Below are 19480 nucleotides of genomic sequence, written 5' to 3' on the forward strand. Positions count from 1 at the left end.
ATTTCTGAGAATTTATCCCCTAAAGCCCAGTCCTGAAAAAAATTTAAGTGTCTGTGTTTTTTATCAGGAGAGCAATCTTGCTGAAATCACCAGGATTTCTGACATAAAACTCTTTTTAGAGCCAAAACCTGGATGGGAGCTAGTGTGTGATGGTTGGATGGGGACAATTTGGTTGAAGTCTAAAAGCTTCAGTGCTAGCTCATCTATAGGTCACTAGAAAGACAGTTTTACCTCCCATTTGGTGATTGTCCTGCTTATTTTGTTGCATTTTTCTGTTGCCAAGCTTCCTTTCCTCTATTTTTACTATTCTTTTCTACACAATAGTTTATGAAAATAGCGTTTGGAGGTTTTCCAGCCTGAATCACCTTGGTATTTTATACCCTTTTTGTTTAAAAGGAGAGACAGAACAAAACAGATGTGATGGAGAAATGCTGTAGGACAGTCTGGCCCCTGTTCCGCCCTCACCACGAGCCCTTTTCACACCACATCCCAGTACAAAAGGAAGACCCGGCTCCTGAAGGAGGGGGTTCTCGCTTTGCGGGTCTCAGAGGGCTGGAACTGATGGGGTTGTGCTGTGAAATCTTTGAGTCGTACCTCCTTGGTTTTTCTGATGTCAGTGTCCTGTTCCTCCCGCATCCTTCGTAAGACAGAGTCCTCCCTCTGATTGAGGGGTTTGAATGCAGCGGCACTTCAGGGCACGGTTTAGGAGACGTGGAAGTGTTATGTTGATGGTTGGACTTGATGATCTTAGAGGTCTTTTCCAACCTTAACGATTCTGTGATTCTGAGTAGGTTGAAAAATGGGCCTGGAGATTAGGGCTGTGCTTTTTTATTTGGCTCATCTGCAGATCTTCATCCCCTTTCGGTTGGAAGGTACTTTGCACCATCGGTGTGGCCCAAACAAAGCGCTTGGGGTTGGAGTCAATTGGGTCAACACTCGGCTCATCACTGGTGTTAAAGCATTTTGCAAACTGGCCTCCTACTTTCACACGGGCCACCCATGCGCGATGGCTGCAAACTCAGCCCGGGACCAGGAACGCCGGGGAGGAAGGCAACGTCTCCTGTTGGGAAGCGTCCCTTTGCCTGTCAGCTGGAGGGAACAGGGGCGGCTTTGCCTCGGCGCTGATGGCGGGGGGAAAACCCAGCTCCCGCTCCAAACCTGGCTGAAGGCTGGGGGGAAAGTCCAGGTGAGAAAGTCACTGCCTGGTTAGGCTGTGATTCAGCAGAGCGCTCAGGGATGCTCCTTGAGCAGAATAGGACTGGAGAGTGCCTTTAAGGGTTCATAATTTTCTTAAGGACTTGGCAGAGGCAAGCCTTAAATTGCTTTTTATAATTTAGAGGAATTGATGGAGGAGGAGGAATGGAATAGAGGAGGAAGATGTTCCGAAGTGGTGTTTAGTCACTTATTTCAGCTTAAATGATGCAAAGTGAAGCATGATTATGGAGAAGGAAATGCATTTTGTCATTTCTTCTGTTGCTTCAATGCACATGGAGATAACAGAGCAAAATAACGCTTGCGGGAATTTTTGCCTTTTACTTTATTGGAAAAAAAATGAGGATGGGTTGGAGCCCATCCCACGAAATGCCTCACATTCTCCATTTCTCTGGAAGCCGCTGGGCTTTAAAACCCTCTGGGGCAAGGTGTGACGAGCAGAAAGCAGTTTGCAAAGCCCTCAGAACTCTCCCTCAAGGACAGGAAGAGCTTTTCCCTCCACAATCAGCAATAACAGGATGAAGCTGTGTACAGGATAAATACTCAGGCAAAACACTGGGGACGTTTGCAAACAATGAGGTCAATTACCCAAGAAGGGAGCAGGCTCCACTCGCTGGAGTTATTCAGAAGGAGGAAAGTCAAAGCGCTGTGGGGAGTGGTCTTGGCTCTTGCACAGACGCGCTGGATGACATTGGGTTGCACCCTGCTCCTTGTACTCACAACGTGCTCCTTTTGCAGACATTGGACCTGCTCACAGTAATCAAGAAAGTAGGATTTAGCTAGCCTGAAGTCATTTTCATTGCTAATTTCTAGGCTTCTGTTGAAAACACCTGGGAGGATATTCAGCTTCTGTTGCACATACTGGGAATTAATCTATTAAAGGTGACCTTCAAAGCAATTAAAACACTGGGCTTGTGACTTGGTTGTTTCTCTATGGTGCCTAAAGATAGTTTCAAGGAGGTTTATTATTATTATTATTATTATTATTATTTTAAAGTTTCCACTTGCTTTTAGCATCTGCCCAGCTTCCTCTCTGGAGCTGCAAGGAAGATCAGCTTAGTAATGAGACGGTGACTGCAGAGGACGGCAGTCCTGCTGCCTCCCACCATGAAGTGGGAGACCTGCTCAGTGTCGTGGCTTTAGAGCTCTGATGTGGGGTGGCAGAGCGGGCACGGTTCAATTGAAAAGACCAAGGAACTCTAGGGAAAAGAAATTTTTTTGGTGGAATATTGCCACTAACTCCCACAAAAGGCTGGATGAGCTCTCGGGAGACCTGTCAGCAAGCGAGTTGAGGTTTCATATTTGCAGTGTGTCTGAGATATTGCAGTATGTAAGCTCCAAAAAGCAAGACCTCTATTGATACTTAAGAGCAAAACCACCTCCCTTCTTTGGGGTGCACCTTGGTCTAGTGCAGAGATGTCATCACAGCTCGTCCCCTCTCCAGATGACCGCTAGCCCCCCGGCTCTCCAGCACATCAGTGTTGCAGGGTCCCTGAACTTGCCTTTCATGCTTGGACCCTCTCTAGTGCCCCGAGTTTGCGGCTCCCCAACATCTTCAGCTGCTTGCCTAACCCTGAGGGTGGGGTGCTGGGCTGGAAGAGGAGATACTCCCATGAACGAGAGCCTTGCCTTTGCGTATGGGGGATGCCCTCGCATCCGTGCAGGGACCTTTGCTCTTCACAGAACTTTTTAGAGCAGATAAAGCAAATACACAGCTTGGGGCAACTCCAAGACAAGCACCAGACAGTTGTCCCTCTGCAGTCCCCCAGTGCCTCTGCGCCGGAGCAGATATAAACACTGTCCCGAATGTTTGTGAGCTGCGAAGAATTAACACCATTAATTTATGGCAGGCCCTTGCATTAATCCTCGCTGTTAATTCCTTATCTCTGCTTCAGCATATTGACTTTCTGAGCCCTCATCTGGGAAACTCATCGTCTGTTTGTGTGGAAGTTGCCCTTATGCGCGCCCTTTGCTCGCGTGCTGCGAAGCCGGACGAAGAGCCCGGGGAAAGGCGATGGTTCAGGGGGACAAAAGCATGAGCAGGGAGTGAGTTCGGGATGTGCACGAAGGAGAAATTCCTCCAGGCTGGAGAACTGCAGCCTCCCAGCTGGCGGGTGTCAGCGTCGCCATCCCAATTCCTGCGGCACCGGGAGCAGGGCAGCTGTCTTTGCTGAAGATATCTTTTTTCTCAAGCAGTAAGGGTTCAGCCTCAGGGGAATCCGCTGGAGTGTTTCTTGCCTGTAATCAAAAAATACATTTTTATAATTGAAACAAAAAGGACATTGAAATTGCAACCACAGCAAACAAATAAATTAACTTTTAATGGCATCCCAGCTACTTTCGTATTTGTTTTAGCAGAAGCCCTGCCAGAAAGCTTTAGGGAAAGGGACCGAGGCCGTGTTTACGTGGGCCGTGCGTGTTTGTAACAAGCCCTGCAATCACTCGGCGCTGCAGCCCTCAGCCCGCGGCTGGTGGGGGAAAGAGGCAGGTTTTGACCTTGCTCTCAGCCATCCCGGTGCAGTCCACCCGTTGAAGGCAGGAGGCAGAGGCAGTATTTGCTGTTCAGCTGAGTATTTAGGTTCAGCTGAGGCTGAAAAACTATCGCAGAGCCACCTGCATTCCTCCTAAGGCATGGTAAGACCCCGGCAGCTCCGAGCTCGGCAGGAGGTATCGCTGCAGGAGGCGGCACATTTGTCCTCTGCATTAGCAGATGTTCAGAATCACTTGAGCATATCGCCCAAGCGCTGGCGTGAGATATCAGTTTTCTTGGGTCAAGATGCTTTGTTTAGAGTTTACTTAGGAAGCATTTTTTTACTGAGAGGGTGATGAAACACTGAAACGTGCTTCCTAGAGAGGTGGTCAATGACCCAAGCTTGTCAGTGTTTTTAAGAGGCTTGTAGTCATCCCTGAAGTGGTCAGGCAGTTGGAGTAGATGATAGTTGTAGGTCCCTTCCAACTGAAAATATTCTATTCTATTCTATTCTATTCTATTCTATTCTATTCTATTCTATTCTATTCTATTCTATTCCGCTGATGCTGATGCCTCCAACAGTTTCCCACTGCGCTGGCACAGACCCTTCGTACGCTGCCTGCGTGCACGCCTGTTTAGAGCAGTTCTCGGTCTCAACTGCGTGGGCTTCAGCAGAAATTAAGCGTAACTGACCTTAGCAGCAAGTCACAAGGATTAACAGATATGGAGGTGAGCCCTGCAGGGATGGGACATGTCCAGAGAGGAGTCGCCCTCTTCTGACGTTCACTTTAAGACTGGTTGTGCTTTGCACTGAAAACCCTACTTTTTTTTACTTCATCTTTTGCAACAACTAACTTCTGCCGTTGCTCCACCCATCCCATGGCTGGTTCCTGAGGCAGGTGGGGTGAGGGACTGTTGGTTTCCCTCTCTCACCCTGTTTTGCAGTTTTCAGGTGTTTAATTTTTGCAATGTCCTGATGCTTCATCCTGACTTTTTAGTATCCAAATGGTCGCACAATCAAGCCCTGAAATGATAAACCCTGAAAGCAGACACTCTGCCCTTCTGTAAATGAATCGTTCAGAAGGGCTCACCTCTCCTATAGAGTTAATTCTGCACAAAAAAAAAAAAAAAAAAGGTAGGAAAAATCAAGGTTTGGCCACTTTTCATGGATTAATTTGCTGAACACCTCTTTCATACACAAGTTTCCCCTTTTCCTTTCAGATTTTCCTCTGGTCCTGTTGAGGAACCTGCGCCATCCCGTCTACCTGCTGGTGGTGTTGGCTCAGGTCAACCTCTCTGCCATGGTTGCTGGTTTAGCAACTTTCATGGCAAAGTTCCTGGAGAGACAGTTCTCCCTTACAGCGTCCTTGGCCAACATGATCATCGGTAAGTGTTGCTATTGAGGCTTGCCAGCTTTTGAGCACCTCTTAAAAATTAAGATTGCTAAGCAGCACCTTTCCCTCTGGAGCTGCCAGTCTCCTTCCATTACCTACAGGCAGACGTGGCACCAGATCCTTGCCCGTACGATTTCTCAGCTAGATCTACCTTCCTTCCTTTACATTGCAGCCTGAGCTTGCTAAATAAAACCTTTTAAGACCTGGAGAAATATTTGTTATCTAAGGCTGTTCACTGTAAGCAAGGAGGGGAGACCGACTCATCGCATCAAGGGAGCAAAGAAACATCAGATATGAATTATGCACTTTTCTGTAGCAGGTGTTACTTTACATCGATCATTGGGTTAAGGGTCTTTAAAAATGTCGATAGTAAATAAAATTAGAAACCGCAGTAATGTGTGCATGCATTTTGAAGACACTTTGCAGCAAGAGACCACTCAGCTGGTGCCATAATCGTGTCTAAACTCTTCCAAATGTTTGCTATAGTTAGACTAATTGCTTGTAACGGTTGAGCTAATTGCTTGCTGTTGGTATTGTTAAGAAGGAAAGGAATAAGTGTTAAGCAGGATATGTGCTCATGAGATTAGACTGCTTTTGCTTGTACCGTAATATCCAGAATGCCCCGTTCGGGGCTGACATCTCCCTGTGCGAGCTTCTCATGGTAATAAAAATACAAAGAATAAAGCCCTACTCTTACAATCAGTTGGAGAGTTCGGAGATCTAGACACAGAAGTATTTAAAATATATTTTTGAACAAGCAGCGTGCATCCTCAGAGAAAGAGTCTTCTGAAGCCTGCAACAAATAAATCAGAAGAAAGCGAGCAGGGCAGACTGGCAAAGCCCGGCAGCCCAGGCAGAATACAGGCAGGAAGGTTAAATGCTGAAGCTGGGTGTCCTCCACTGATGGGCCCTGCTGAGTTCTTCCCAGGCTTGATTCACCTCCTCTGTTAAAGACGCGCACCATATTTCTTGTTTAAATTCATCTAGTTTTTGTTCCCAGCTACTGAATCTTGCTTTGCCTTTTTCTCTTAGACCAAAAATTTTTCTGTAGTTGGAAATTCCTTCCTTGTGTGGGTTATTTATGGGCTGAAAGCAACCTCCCTGTTGATTCTTTGTTGAATTAAATAGATTGCACTTCGGTGTCCCATTATAAAGGAGGATTTTGCAAAATTCCCGGTCTGTCATGGAAACCTTCACAGTTTCATAATGATGACAACAGAAGCGGCCACGTTACCACATTATGCAGAAATTAAATATCCTTTCCAGGTTTCATTGATATTTTCACAGAATCCCAGAATGCCAGGCTGGAAGGGACCTCAGGGATCATCTAGTCCAACCTTTCTAGCAAGAGCCCCGTCTAGACAAGACGGCCCAGCACCCTGTCCGGACGGCTCTTGAAGGTGTCCAACGTATTTTCTCCCGTCTCCGCTGCAAAAATCACATTTACTGGTTTAAGCATAGTTTTTCACTGGTCCCTCCATCTTCCCTACACGGATACATAAGAGAGCCAGTTTGCTGTGGTGTCCCGCTCTTTTTGCAAAATTGCTCATTCTTAGCGTTATCCCACCAGTCCCCACAAGACCCGTGGTCCCTTCCAGATCACCCGTGCTGAAAAGTAGGAATCCAACAACAAATCCTCTGAGCCTTCGTTATAATGAAGGGACTCACACGGCTCAGAGGGTGCAAAACAAGGGCCTGCCTTTCCCCAGGTGCTGTGAACATCCCCGGGGCGATGGTCGGCATCGTGGTGGGTGGTGCCATCCTGAAGCGGTTCCAGATGTCCCTCAGGCGATGCAGCGCCATGTGTGTCCTCGGCATGTTCCTCTGCCTGCTCGTGGCTTTCCCCCTCCTCTTCCTCGGCTGCCCCACGCAGAAGGTTGCGGGCATTACCTACAGCAAGAGGTACCGACAGCTCCAGCTAGGCTGGGCATGGGTGGGTCGTTCCCAGGGCTGTGGGTACCCCCTGACCCAGCTGCACTCCTTGGAAGGGAGGTAGAATTTAAGCAGAATACCCAGAAATGGGTTTATTCCCTCTTGAGAAAGAGATAATGGTGATAAAATATGGCTAGAAATTAATGCTTTTGTGAATAAACGCTGGATCTGCTGCGTCCTTACTTCTAACTTCACTGACTGGTGGTGAAACCCAAAGTGAGCACGTTTTTGGCACAAACAGCACAAGATTAAAATTCTGACTTGGAAAGCACAGCGCGTTACTCACAAGCAAATAATTTGGGCAGGGGCCAGCCTTGGGATCACACCTTCAACGCTGTGGCCGCCTCCCTACGCAGCTAAATGTGGGGCAGGACCTTCTTGTCTTCCCTCAAGGCTTGATCCAAGTTGCTGTGAATTCACATGTTCGGCACCCTGTGGTCTCGGGGAAAGCTGGCCAGAGCCCTCGGCGGGAAGGTCACCACCTCCCACAGCGCAGTGTTGCGAATACCCCAGGACCCCTCATTTGGGGCCAAACATGAAGGAAGTGGGTGACTCCCTTGACCATTCGTGGTCAGGATGCTTTGCTCAGGCAGAGCAAAGGCGTGGGGGGTTAGAGTGGAATTTCTGTGGGTCCTCACTTATATATGGGGAAGGTTTTTTAAGCAATCGAGTGTTTCTTTACTGATCTCAATATACACGTGGCATGTTTTCTAGATAAGATGCATATTACTGATGCTCAATACTATGCATTACTATTTTCTTCCTGCTGTAGCCCTGAATTTTCTCACCACGCCTTGGAGTGTAGCCTCCAGTGTAGCTGCCCTGAGAATGCCTATAACCCCATCTGTGGCTCTAACGCTATTGAATACGTCTCACCCTGTTCCGCCGGCTGCAGAGTCGTAAATATCAATGAGGACAACAACTCAGTCCTGGTGAGTCATTCCCACTGCGCTAGTGTCCTGGCTTGGGATGGCTAATGAGGGATGACCAATGCAGTGCTCAAGTCTGGCAATTAGGTTTTCTGAAGTTCATTACTGCTGGATGAGCTCTACGTGACTCTGTGGGAAGCTTGAGAACTTGGTGTTTCTTAGGGCTCTCCAGTATAACACAGCCCTTGCCAGTACAGGTCTTTGGCCAAGGCAGAAACCTTTTAGGTATCCAACCTTTTAGGATGTCAAGGTGTCCTCCCCCACCCACTGCTCCCCGCCCAGGTCAGGATTTGCTCCACAAACACTAGCTTCAATATCACAGAATCACAGAATGGTTTGGGTGGGAAGGGACCTTCAGATCTCCTGTAATCCCACGCCCTGCCATGGGCAGGGACATCTCCAACTCCATCAGGTCGCTCAGAGCCCCATCCAGCCTCACCTGGGATGTGCCCAGGGATGGGGCATCGACCACCTCTCGGGGCAACCTGGGCCAGTGTCTCACCACCCGCAGCGTAAAACATTTCTCCCTTAGATCCAGTCTGAATCTCCCCTCCTTTAGTTTCAAACCATCCCCCCATGGCCTGTCACAACAGGCCTTGCTAAAGAGGTCACCCCCACCCTTCCTACAGCCCCCCTTTAAGCCCTGGGAGGCCGCAATAAGGTCTCCCCGCAGCCTTCTCTTCCCCGGGCTGAACAACCCCAGCTCTCCCAGCCCGGCCTCGCAGCAGGGGGGCTCCAGCCCCCGGAGCATTTCTGTGCCCCCTCTGGCCCCGCTCCAACAGCCCCGTGTCTGTCCCGTGCTGAGGAGCCCCGAGCTGGAGGCGGCGCTGCAGGGGGGTCTCCCAGAGCGGGGCAGGGGGGCAGCACCCCCTCCCTCGCCCTGCTGCCCGCGCTGCTGGGGATGCAGCCCAGGGTATGGGCTTCAATATCTCCCTTGCTGCCCAGCAGCTTGTGTGGGCGTTTTGCATGGAAGATGAAAGACCTTCTGCTTTCCCTTCACCCCTAAATGGTCACCGACAAGGTCACCTTTCTTAGCTGTGTTTCCTGTGGTGGGACAGGAGGATGTGCAGGGAAGGGCTAATCACAGCCCCTAGCATGACCCCAAGTCCGTGGATGCCTCTTGCACTCAAGGGCTGCTTTCTTCACGGGGTGAGTCAGCCCACCTCCAGGCTCCCGCTGTGAATTGTCCCATCTGTGTTCCTTGAATAGGGACCTGCCAAAACCAGGCTCCCAATTTAGGCATCACATGCCTGAAGTTCTCTGAAACTGGGCAGAGTCCGAGTGTTTTCATTTTTCCAGGCTTGTGAAGGCAGAATATCCATGCAGGTGGCACACATTTTCACATACATCGATGTCTTGCAGCAGGTATCACCCAGACTGCTCGCCCAATAGTATTTCCTTTACCTAAAACACTGCTCAAAAGCCTAGAATGAACTTTTTTTTTTAAAAAAATGAAGCAAAATGCAAAACTGCGCGTGGTCTGAACTGCCCTCCTGCGGAGTGGGGGGAAACACCAGCTGAAAACACTCAGCTACTCACAGTTGCAGAGGCAGCCTGGGTTTTTCCATCATAGAACTTGTTGTAGCTACGCTACATCTATAGGTGAGGAGAGAGGAGGTAAATCTTGCTTTTTGGGGACTCAGGGAGCAGCTCTGGGCAAGCCAGGCCTGGAGGGACCATTGCCCCAGTACACATAGCGCTGATGTTTAGCAGACCTTCGCTGCATGCTCTGGGAGGGCCTCCTTAGGGCAATGTTATTCCACCTTTCAGCCTGCAGATTTGCAGGTTAAAAAGTCACTAGTTGCCGTGTGCCTCCTCTCCGTAAGTACCGGCTGTCAAGCCAGGTCTCTGCGTGAGAGGATAATTTAGCGGGACAGTCCCGATGCGGGGGCTAGAGAAATGGGGTCTCCCTTTGTTTGCAGACCTGGCCGGGTTATTTTGCTGCCACATGCTTCTCTTTCCTCTGCTGCTCCCTGCCTGTCACCAAAACCCCAACAGGGGCTGAGTTTTCGCAGTGCCAATAGTCTGTTGGGTCTCCAGGCAATACAGTTCAACAAATAAATAGTAAGGAAATATTGGCCAGTACAAATACCTGCCTGAAAAATGTCAGCAATCCATACAGGGTGAGTAGTTTTCCTCTGTGTTCTTGGCACAGGGTATAATGACAGCACGGGACTGTCTAGGCACTTTTTAGCAGCATTTTGTTAATTAACAACACTTAATTTTAATAACAATTACGTTTTCTGCCAGAGCTTAGTCCCAAATGTGCTTTTCTGCATCCCTGTGCCTGCCTTTGGTACAGCAGATCCCTTCCAACTGCTTCTTCCTCCTCGGAGATGCCTCCAGCTCTTTGACATCCTGTGATCCTGGACGTGGCCCCCTCCTGCATTCATTATACGCGTTATTAAGTGTAGCCACACACTACAACAAAAGCAGGGCTCCTTTGCTGATGCCACGCAAACGCTGCTTAGTAAAGCCAGCATTAGCTCTTCCTTTAGCGCTGAGATAATTTGCTTAATCTCCTTTCCACCTCTTGATGCATCTTGACCCAATTTAAGTTGCGTGAGAGCTTTTTCCACCCCGGGACTGCATCTCAAGGTGTCGTTACAAGTGCGAAGCCACGAGCCAGCACGCGGTACCTGGAGCACACTGTGTCTCGCTGGGGTGGCGGGTTCATGGCACACAGTCCTGTGGCTACAGGTGCTGAGCTCCGCTCCTTTATCGTGCTGGACTAGAAGCTGAGCTCGGGTGTCCGCAGAGCAACCTCGGTCCCTCTCCAGTTTTGGGTATTATTGCATTTGTCGTGGCTCAGCCCCCGCTGGCAGCTCGGCACCCTGCAGCCGCTCACTCGCCGCCCCCAGCCCTGTGGGACGGGGGAGAGAATCGGATGAGAAAAAGCAAAAGGAAAAAACACTTGTGGGTTGAGATAAGAGCAGTTTAATAATTAAAATAAGATAATAATGATAATAATGATGATTATTATAGTAATAACAATAATGATAATATAATGAGAAGGAAAAGGGAAAAAGGGGAAAACCAGGAACACAAGCGACACAGCCGCTCACCACCCGCCGACCGACGCTGCCGGTCCCCGAGCCGCGATCGCTGCCTCCCAGCCCCGGCCAGCCCCTCCCAGTAACACACTGGGCATGACGTTACATGGTATGGAACATCCCTTTGGCCAGTTTGATCAGCTCTCTTGGCTGTGCCCCCTCCCCTCCCGGCTGCTCGTGCCCCCGGCAGAGCCCGGGGAGCTGGAAAAGCCCTTGGCTAGTACAAGCCCTGCCCAGCAACAGCCAAACATCGGTGTGTTATCAGCAGTTTTCATCCTCAGCCCAAAGCACAGCACTGGGCCAGCTGCAGGGAATTAAATTAACTCTATCCCAGCTAAAACCATGGCAGTATTTTATGGCATTCCCCCAGCTCCTGCTTTCCCTGCTTTATTACACTTTTCTTACCATTTTCAGCAGCTCTTTGCCAGTGCAGGGACCTGCGGCACTTGTTGCCTGCTGCTTTCATTGCCGCAAATGCCTGGGTTCCTAGAAATGCACCAGCGCGCAGGAAAACCTGCAGTTTTGTGCCCAGCTCTGCTGCAGCCCTTCCAGAGGAGGCTGGCACAATGCAAGCTTGGCTTTAACACGCTTTGAAAGCTCTTGTCCACTGAAAGCGATTTGCTCTTTGCATCGCCTGATGCCCCCGGATTTCATGGGCAACAGCAGGAGCCGGCAAACTTTGCCCAAAAGCAGGACCTTGCAGTGACGATATTTTAGAGCTTTGCTATTTGTTCAGGTCCAGCATGAGCTGTTGAAGAGAGGTGAAGGGTCCCGCTTCCCTGGGACTGTGGGAACCTTTGTGCCGTGGGGCTTCTGGGTTTCCGAGCCCCCCTCTGCTCTCGTCATGCATGGGCCATGCATGGGAGCGGGGACACCCCTCTGCTGCCAGCGGGGTCGGGTCTGAGCTGGTCAGCACACACCCGAAAATCTAGGGTACTGGAAGGTCCCAGTTGGGGAAAAAAAGGAAGAAATAAGACAGCATCAGGCAGAGTTTGAGGTGAGCAGCTTTTTCTCTTGAGAAAACAAATGTTTCTACTAGGGATGTTTGACACACAGCCCTGAAAAACCTGGGGCTGGCCACGTGCCATCCAGCTGCCCGTCCCTGCCTGGAAACCACAGTTGCGGTTTCGGGGCTGCTCTCGGTTGTTCTCCTCCCCCCCCTTCGGCGGGTGGCTTCTCCCAGCCCTGGTGCTGTGTCAGCATTGCGGCACCGCTGCCCCGACAGTGCATCTCACGGGGACGGGCCACCGGTGGCTTTGTGGCTTGTCCCTGCTGCTCGGAGGTTTTTGGGGCCGGGGTCATGCTCTCTGCTCTAAAAATACTCCAAGGTTTCAAAGGAAAGGGGCAGAGCATGGTCTTGTGCCTCCGTCGTGTGCATCTCCAGCCCTTTGTCTCCATTTGGCTTTGTGAGAGTCCCCAAAATATCCCCTAAATATCCCCTAAATATCAAATTCTCTGCAAAAAGTTGCAGTTGCACAGATCAAATGAGTTTTAATTTCTCTAATTGCATTTTTGTTAATTGCTTTGGCCCAAATTCATCTCAGCTATCATAGGCACTTATCTATGGTGGGTCCTCTGGAGACCCACCTCTCCCTCCGTGACTGCAGAAGAAGCCCAGATGATGAGTTTGGTTTAGTTCGTTTCAGATGGCTGGAGAAGATAAATCCCAGTCTTAATTTAAAATACTAAATCCTCTTTCCTAGAGGTGGGAGGGAGGGACTGTGTCCCCTTTCATCCCAAATCTTCCCCCCCCCGTGCTCTCAGTTGGGAACAGTTCCTTGTGTGTCTCTCTTATGGGCATCGGCCAGGCCTCTTCCCCCAGCAGCGATGTGGGAACGGGGATTTGGGAGACCCTGGGCTGCCTCTGCCTCCAGGAGCACCCTTCTCCAAGCTGCCACCCTGCTGTGAGTCTGCCCCCCTCCAGCAACAATAAGATCATGCTCATTTTATTTAAAGGTCTCTTCCAAAATAATGAGGTTTCTTTAAAAAAAAATTGTGACTAAAATTTGGAGAAAAATAAAAAATCCATATCCCTTGCCTCAGGGCATCCTTCCTTGGCTAATGCTGAGCCGGTTATTTGTGACCCTCTCTCAAAGGTGAGGTTTTACATTTTCCCCTAGCAAGTCTTTTCTGATTTAATACTCCCCTGAGCTTGGGCTCTGGCGTTGATTGCCAGCTCTGCTCACCACGTAGCCCTGGGTGCAGGGTCTCACAGCAGAGGACAAGCTGGGTTCAGGTGATGGAGCCCGTGCTGCTCCCCTGGAGATTTCCTCCAAAATATACAACGCAGGCCAGTAAGCTCACATCAGGCTTGAATGTTTTATCAGCTGCGGGTGAGATGTTTTTCCATGCCAAGAGTCCAGATTTGTGCAGGACGCCAAAGTGTTCAGCTGGCAAAGGATGACATTGAAATAAAGCCGTGCGTAAGCACCTTCAGTGCACAACAGGCGTGAAGCACAGGACTGGAGGCACGACCATTGCTCTCAGGGGTACAGAGGCATTTCTGGGGCTCACATGAATGAGGCAAGGATGCTGTCTGGGTTGGGGGCACATCCAGGGGCCTCTGGAAGCACAAGGAGATGAACCACGGTGCTGCTGTGGTCCCCCATCAGCTGTGCGTGCTCACCCGTGTGACATCCTGGTGGTGCCCGTGGGGCCTGTGGGACTGGGACCTCCTTTCGGAGGTGGCAGCATGTTGGAGGCTGCGAGTGGGGATGGGAAAATGGGTTTCCTCATCGGCTCGGTCTGTTATCCCCAGATATGGGTTTCTTGTTCTTTTTCTTCCCCCTGCTCCCTGAAGTGTTGAGAGCTAATTACTGCTAATTATTTACAGACAAAACCTGAACACCCTCCCTCCCTCTGACAGCTGGCAGCTCTCCCTGGTATATGCATGGCCCTGAGCAGGTGAGCAGCCTCTGGGTTTTCTCTCCTCTTTGCAGAACTACACCAACTGCAGGTGCATCTCTGAAAACGGGCTCGCGGGGTTTGCCAAGCCGGGGACCTGCGGCACCGGCTGCTCCCACCTCTTCCTGCCCTTCGTGGTCCTGTCCTGCCTGGCAGGGATCCTCGCCAGCACGTCCCACACGCCGTCCTTCATGCTCATCCTCAGGTAAGCCACGGTCTAGGCGCAGCCTCTCCTTTAAGCACGGCAGAAAAGTCATCCAGAGGTTGCTTTCGGAAAGCCAAGGGGTTCTTGAATTGCGGAGGAAGGTTTTCTCCAGCTGAGGGACTGGACGCTTAAATCTGCCCTGTATTGCACCTCGTGCCCGGTTCCTCGCGTTGCTTTTACATGGTTTTTGCGTGTGTTGGTGCAGGGAGTGGGGAACGGCGCTCCCCTGCTCCTGTCACCTGGCAGTGCATGTGGTTGTCCCTCTTCCAGGCTACGTCTGTCTCAGGAGCAGGCTGGGCTTTGCTAGCAATGACCTGGCATGTCTGGGCAGGACAGAAACATAGAGCATCTCCAGTCTCGAATGTCGAAGCAGGAGAGACCTTCAGGACTTGCTCTTGAAGACCCTGCACTAGCAGAGCTCCTGCTGCCCTAAGACTACAAAGGCTCTTCCGAGGCCTCTTTGGCTGTTGGAGATCCACTTCAGCAAGTGGAGGTTTCAGGCTGCTGGAGGCTTTATCATGGAGCCACCAGTGCTGCACGGCCAGTTGCTCTTGCAGGGAACGTGGGGTTCGCCAGCAGGCTCAGGCAAGGAGCAGCCGGTGGATGAGTGGGTGTCGTGCCATGCCAGGGCCCCCCAGCCCCTCCACCCACCGATGGAGCCGTGGGGCTCGCAGGAACCCCACGTTGCCCTCCGCACCCCCCATTCCTGGTCTCAGCACAACCTTCAGATCCAGCAGCCATCCTGCTCCTTCTCCCCACCCCCGGCTGATACCTCAGTAACGAGATGCACCATTAACTCAGCATTAATTTAGCACGACAGTACTCTGGCACTTTTTAATGCAGCTCCGTGTTAAGGAGTTTAATTACCTACCTTCCTTCTGATGGGTCTCGCTTGAACACAGCCTCCCTTCCGAGTGCAGAGAAGCAAGTGGGACTCCGGTTTCCTGCACCCCTGGAAAGGTGCCTGCGGGGCTGGCAGCGGCAGCCTGGAGCCAGCCTCGGCACGAGCCCCGGGCTGGTGGGGCTGGAGCGTGGGGCAGGCACGGGAGGCTGAGCCTGGGGCTGTGCTGGGCGAGAGGGGAAAGCCAGCGGGGAATCTCTGTGTTAGTCTATAAATGATATTTCCAAGCACATTTCTGTGGTCGAAGCACTCCAACCGGTTGCTTTTTAGGGAAAAGCTGTGGTTAGAACCTGTTTCTGCCTCCACCACCAGGCATTACTAAATCACCTTTTATGCCATGAGTGAGCTCTGCGTGCACTTGGCATTCAGAGAGCAAAGGGAATCTGAGTCGTCTGAGGTGGGGTGACCCTGGGGTCTCCTCCACCATCCAGTCCTCTTCCTTATGTGACCCCAGCAGGAAACACAGTATTTATTTCAGAAAACTGGGGTGCCACCAGAATATCCACTGGGGCATCCCACCTCAAAAAAAGCCACTTCCCCACTGGGTAAATGACTTTTCTCTTTCAGTTACTAAAAGCATCCCTTGTATTGCTTGCGTTTGGCAGAGCCAGTGGCTAGATTGGTTTCTGTTTGTGTGTTACTCATACGGATTCATTAAATTAAAAGCAAAAATACTTTGCTGAGCTCCTCCCTGTCTCCTACGGCGTTTGGTAGGTTTTTCAGGCCCAGAAAAGGCTGTGGGAATCTTCTAGCCCCAATGAATGAAACATAATTTTTTGCTGATGTAAATGCGAACTGCCTGGGGTCCTTTGTGGTTGGGTTGAAGGATGTCTTTTTGGGTCAGGTGTCATGCGATGCCAGGGAGGAAAACATCCATCTTTGTGCAAATGCCAGAGGGGACACTTTCCAGTTTGTTTTTTTTCAGGAGCATCCAGCCCGAAGACAAATCGTTTGCAGTTGGGATACAGTTCATGCTGCTGAGAGTTTTAGGTAAATTAAAACGTGTTGAAATGCTGTCCTGGAATTTAGCTTTTGGAGGTTTGTGAGGATTTCATCCCTGAGCAGCCCCAAGGCTGCAGAATTGCTGTTTATTCAGAGTTTCAGACTGACTAAAGTCTGTCCTAAGCCAGGGAAAGATTCTGCCTTGCAGGGTCAGGGGGGCTGCGCGTGGTGGGGAGGGGAAGAGGCATCTCCATGGGGCTACACCTACACAGGTAAAGAAAAGAGGGCAGGGCATAAGTTTGGGTCCAGGAGGACAACCCTTGGCTGTGTGCTGATGCTGCCATGTTTGCCTCCAGCATATCAGGGTGACTGCAAACCATGTCCTGTGATCTCACTAGTTATTTTCCTTATGGTGGAAATTAATTTTAACCTGCCGCTGCAGTCATGGGAAGGAGTGCAGTGCGTGGAGGAGGTGAGCATCATTCCTGGGATGACCGATGGCCCCTCATCAAAGAGCAATGAGAAAGAAGGACCTTCCTGCATCTTGGTGGGGTGCAAACACACAACCAGCCCTAGGTGTGCTGTGCAGGACCAGTGGCCTCATGGGTCACAGCAAAGTCAACCATGCCCAGCCACTTTCCAACCTAAGACATGGGAAAGTAACCAGGATTGGGTCTGTCCTGGGGCTGAGGTGCCTCCATAACATGACAAAGCCACCTCTGACCCTCTGCTTCCAGCATGGATGCCAGGGCCCGTTCTGTACGGCAGTGCCATCGACACGACCTGCATCCTCTGGGAGAAGAAGTGCGACAGGAAGGCAGCCTGCAGATACTACGACAATAATCTCTTCAGGCAAAGGTAGGGATGGGCGGTCGGGACAAGGTCTCGGAGTACAGAGGGAAACCCAGGGGGAACATGTCATCAGGCCACCTTCAACGTGGATTAAGTTGTTGTATATGCCATACACAAGGCAAAGAGGGACACTCGCATCCCCCAGCCGGTGCTAACTCCCAGCAGTGCACAGGAGTGGTTTGGAGGGAAGTCATTGGCACAAGCCAAAACCATGCCAAGGACCATGCTGACGTGATGCTATAGGCCTCTGAGCTCCACTTCCAGAAGCACTCCCTGCATTGTAGTGAGAACAATCGTTCACTGGAACAACCTCCCCAGGGATGTGGTGGAGATTTTCACTCCTCCCCATCACTGGAGCTTTTATAGATGCAGTTAGACAGGGTGCTAGATAATCTCATCTAGGCCCGCTTTCTCATGAAACATTGGACCAGACGGTCTTTCGATGTCCCTTCCAGCCTGGGCTATTCTATCTCTACAACTACCCGAAAGGAGGCTGTAGTGAGGTGGGGGTTGGTCTCTGCTCCCATGTAGCAAGTGATAGAATGAGAGGAAACGGCCTCAAGCTGTGTCAGGGGAGGTTTAGGTTGGATGTGAGGGAAAATGCCTTCCCTGCCAGAGCGGTCAGGCCCTGGCACAGGCTGCCCAGAGAGGTGGGGGAGTCACCGTCCCTGGGGGGGTTCAACCACCGTGTAGCCGTGGGACTTGGGGCCATGGTTTAGGAGGCCTGGGGGGCCTGGTGTTGGGGGTTGGCCTTGATGATCCGAGAGGTCTTTTCCAACATTTGTGATTCTGTGATTCTATAATTCTATGATTCTATGATGCTAAGATTACTTAATTCACCAGCATACACACAAGCAGCCTGTCCTGACGCCGTCTCCGTGCAGGTAATGCAGCTGCAGGGGAGACCCCAGCCTCAAAGCTGCCTGTGAGGTGGTGCAGGGTCCATGAAGGGTCCTTTGCACCCTGGGGTTACTCTTCCAGCAGAACAACCCAGCTTGACATGCAGAGGACACCAAATCCAGCCTGTGCACTGTGGGGAGGCTGGAAGGGAGCTGCAGATGGTCTTCCACCCCAGTTGCCCATTCGTTGTGAAGTGACTCCCTGCCCAGTGGCTGCAGCAAGCCCTAGTCACCCTCAGCCCCCAGACATGTTTTTATATGCCTCCTTTTTACCAGGAGGTATGATCTGTTGATGAAACACCAAAGAAAAGTAGCTATCTCTAGCTCTTTCTAGCTCTTCTTCCTCTTCCTACCAGCCTTCTCAGGAGCCAGGCTTGCAGCTGCTGCTTGCTCGCTGCCGAATGTGCTCAAGAAGCCCATCCCCGTGCTCGGTATCTGCTGGGTGCCTGGGGACATTGGGTGTTGGTCCTTGGCGCACACAGGAACACCCTTGCTACCCTGATTTATTGTGTTTCCGCACCACAGGTTCCTTGGTCTCCAGTTTTTCTTTGAGGTTGGCGCTTTCCTGTGCTTCGTGACTGTGTATGTGATTCTCAGACGGCAGGAGAGGGAAGCCAGCAAAGCGGCAGAGACAAAGGCAGACCCAGACAAGGAGAAACTGGCAGGAAACTCCATAAAGAGCCCAGAATCCAAAGTGTGATGCCAAAGATGTGAATTGTGATCCATGTCCGGGCAGGCGAAGCCATGTGAATCACCCCACACTTGAACTGTGAAGGATGGATGCTTGGAGCGATGGGTGATGGGGCTATTTCCTAATCTTCTGGGTGGGATGTACTACTTCTGTAGTGCTGTGGGAATCTGTCCATATGCTGTTCTACACCTGCCTCCTCCACCTCAGTGGCGCAGCTTGCTCCTTCATGTGGATTAGTCGACACACATCACCTTTGAAAACCGCAGACTTCTGGATTTATGTCCTCCAAAGCCTTTGCTCCTACTGAGAGTTTTGGTGATGCCAGCACTGAGCATTAACCACGTCGCTGAAGGGGTTTGTAGGGATTTTTAATAAATCATTTTTAGGAAATGGTTTTGTACTGAACCCATATATCTCAATGAATGATGGTCTGGCCTTGCTCCCAAAATGTCGGCTGTGTTTGTTCCTTTTGCTCTCGTTGGTGTTAGATGGCTTTTCTTCCTTGAAGGCTTCATCCAGCTCCAGCTGACATTGATGGGATTTTTGTCCCAGGCTGTGGGTCCTTGCAAGGACCAACTCATGCTTCACCCAGCTGCTGCGTAGATGCTGCTTTGGCGGCGAGGGGCACGGATGAGGGCGCTGGGGAGGGGAGGCAGGGTGGGTGGACACCAAAAGAAGCCACAGGTCCAGCTCACTAAGAAACTCCAATAGCCACAGACTTGTCGCACTTTGGCAGCACGGCCACATTTTGCAGCAATAAGAATAATAATTCTTATTTTTGCCTTATCAGTACTTGTCACGGGAGCTTACTGGAGCATGTGAATGTTAAGGCTCCATCCCGTTTTGCAGTTTGAGAAAGGCAGGACTTTTCCCAGGGATGCAGGACTGGAAAGGGAGGCTGAACCCAGGCCTCCTGCAGGCTGGGCAGAGCTCATGGCTAAGCCGTTTGACCACAGAGCCAGCCTTGCTGTGCTCCTTGAAGGGGCTACTGTCAGAGGCAGCTGTAATTATGGGGTGAAAGTCGAGTCTGGTGTTATTTTCTGCATTCTTTCCATCTCGGGGCTCCTTTCCACCCAAGCACAAATCGTGTTGCTGG

The 19480-nt window shown here is 50.8% G+C and overlaps 1 protein-coding gene across 3 annotated transcripts in view; it reads left to right on the forward strand.

The window, feature by feature from the left end:
• SLCO2B1 (solute carrier organic anion transporter family member 2B1) overlaps positions 1 to 18832 on the forward strand; it is a 63611-nt gene extending 44779 nt beyond the window's left edge. For all 3 annotated transcript variants that reach the window (XM_075105066.1, XM_075105240.1, XM_075105153.1), the window contains 7 exons: positions 4904 to 5068; positions 6786 to 6978; positions 7781 to 7940; positions 13930 to 14099; positions 15926 to 15990; positions 16680 to 16800; positions 18219 to 18832. In XM_075105066.1, the coding sequence (XP_074961167.1) occupies positions 4904 to 5068; positions 6786 to 6978; positions 7781 to 7940; positions 13930 to 14099; positions 15926 to 15990; positions 16680 to 16800; positions 18219 to 18393 (1049 nt within the window). In that variant the 3' untranslated portion in view covers positions 18394 to 18832. The remainder of the gene's footprint in view (positions 1 to 4903; positions 5069 to 6785; positions 6979 to 7780; positions 7941 to 13929; positions 14100 to 15925; positions 15991 to 16679; positions 16801 to 18218) is intronic.
• The last annotated feature ends 648 nt before the right edge of the window (positions 18833 to 19480 follow it).

This window comes from Phalacrocorax aristotelis, chromosome 1, assembly GCF_949628215.1.
Source record: "Phalacrocorax aristotelis chromosome 1, bGulAri2.1, whole genome shotgun sequence".
NCBI lineage: Eukaryota > Metazoa > Chordata > Aves > Suliformes > Phalacrocoracidae > Phalacrocorax > Phalacrocorax aristotelis.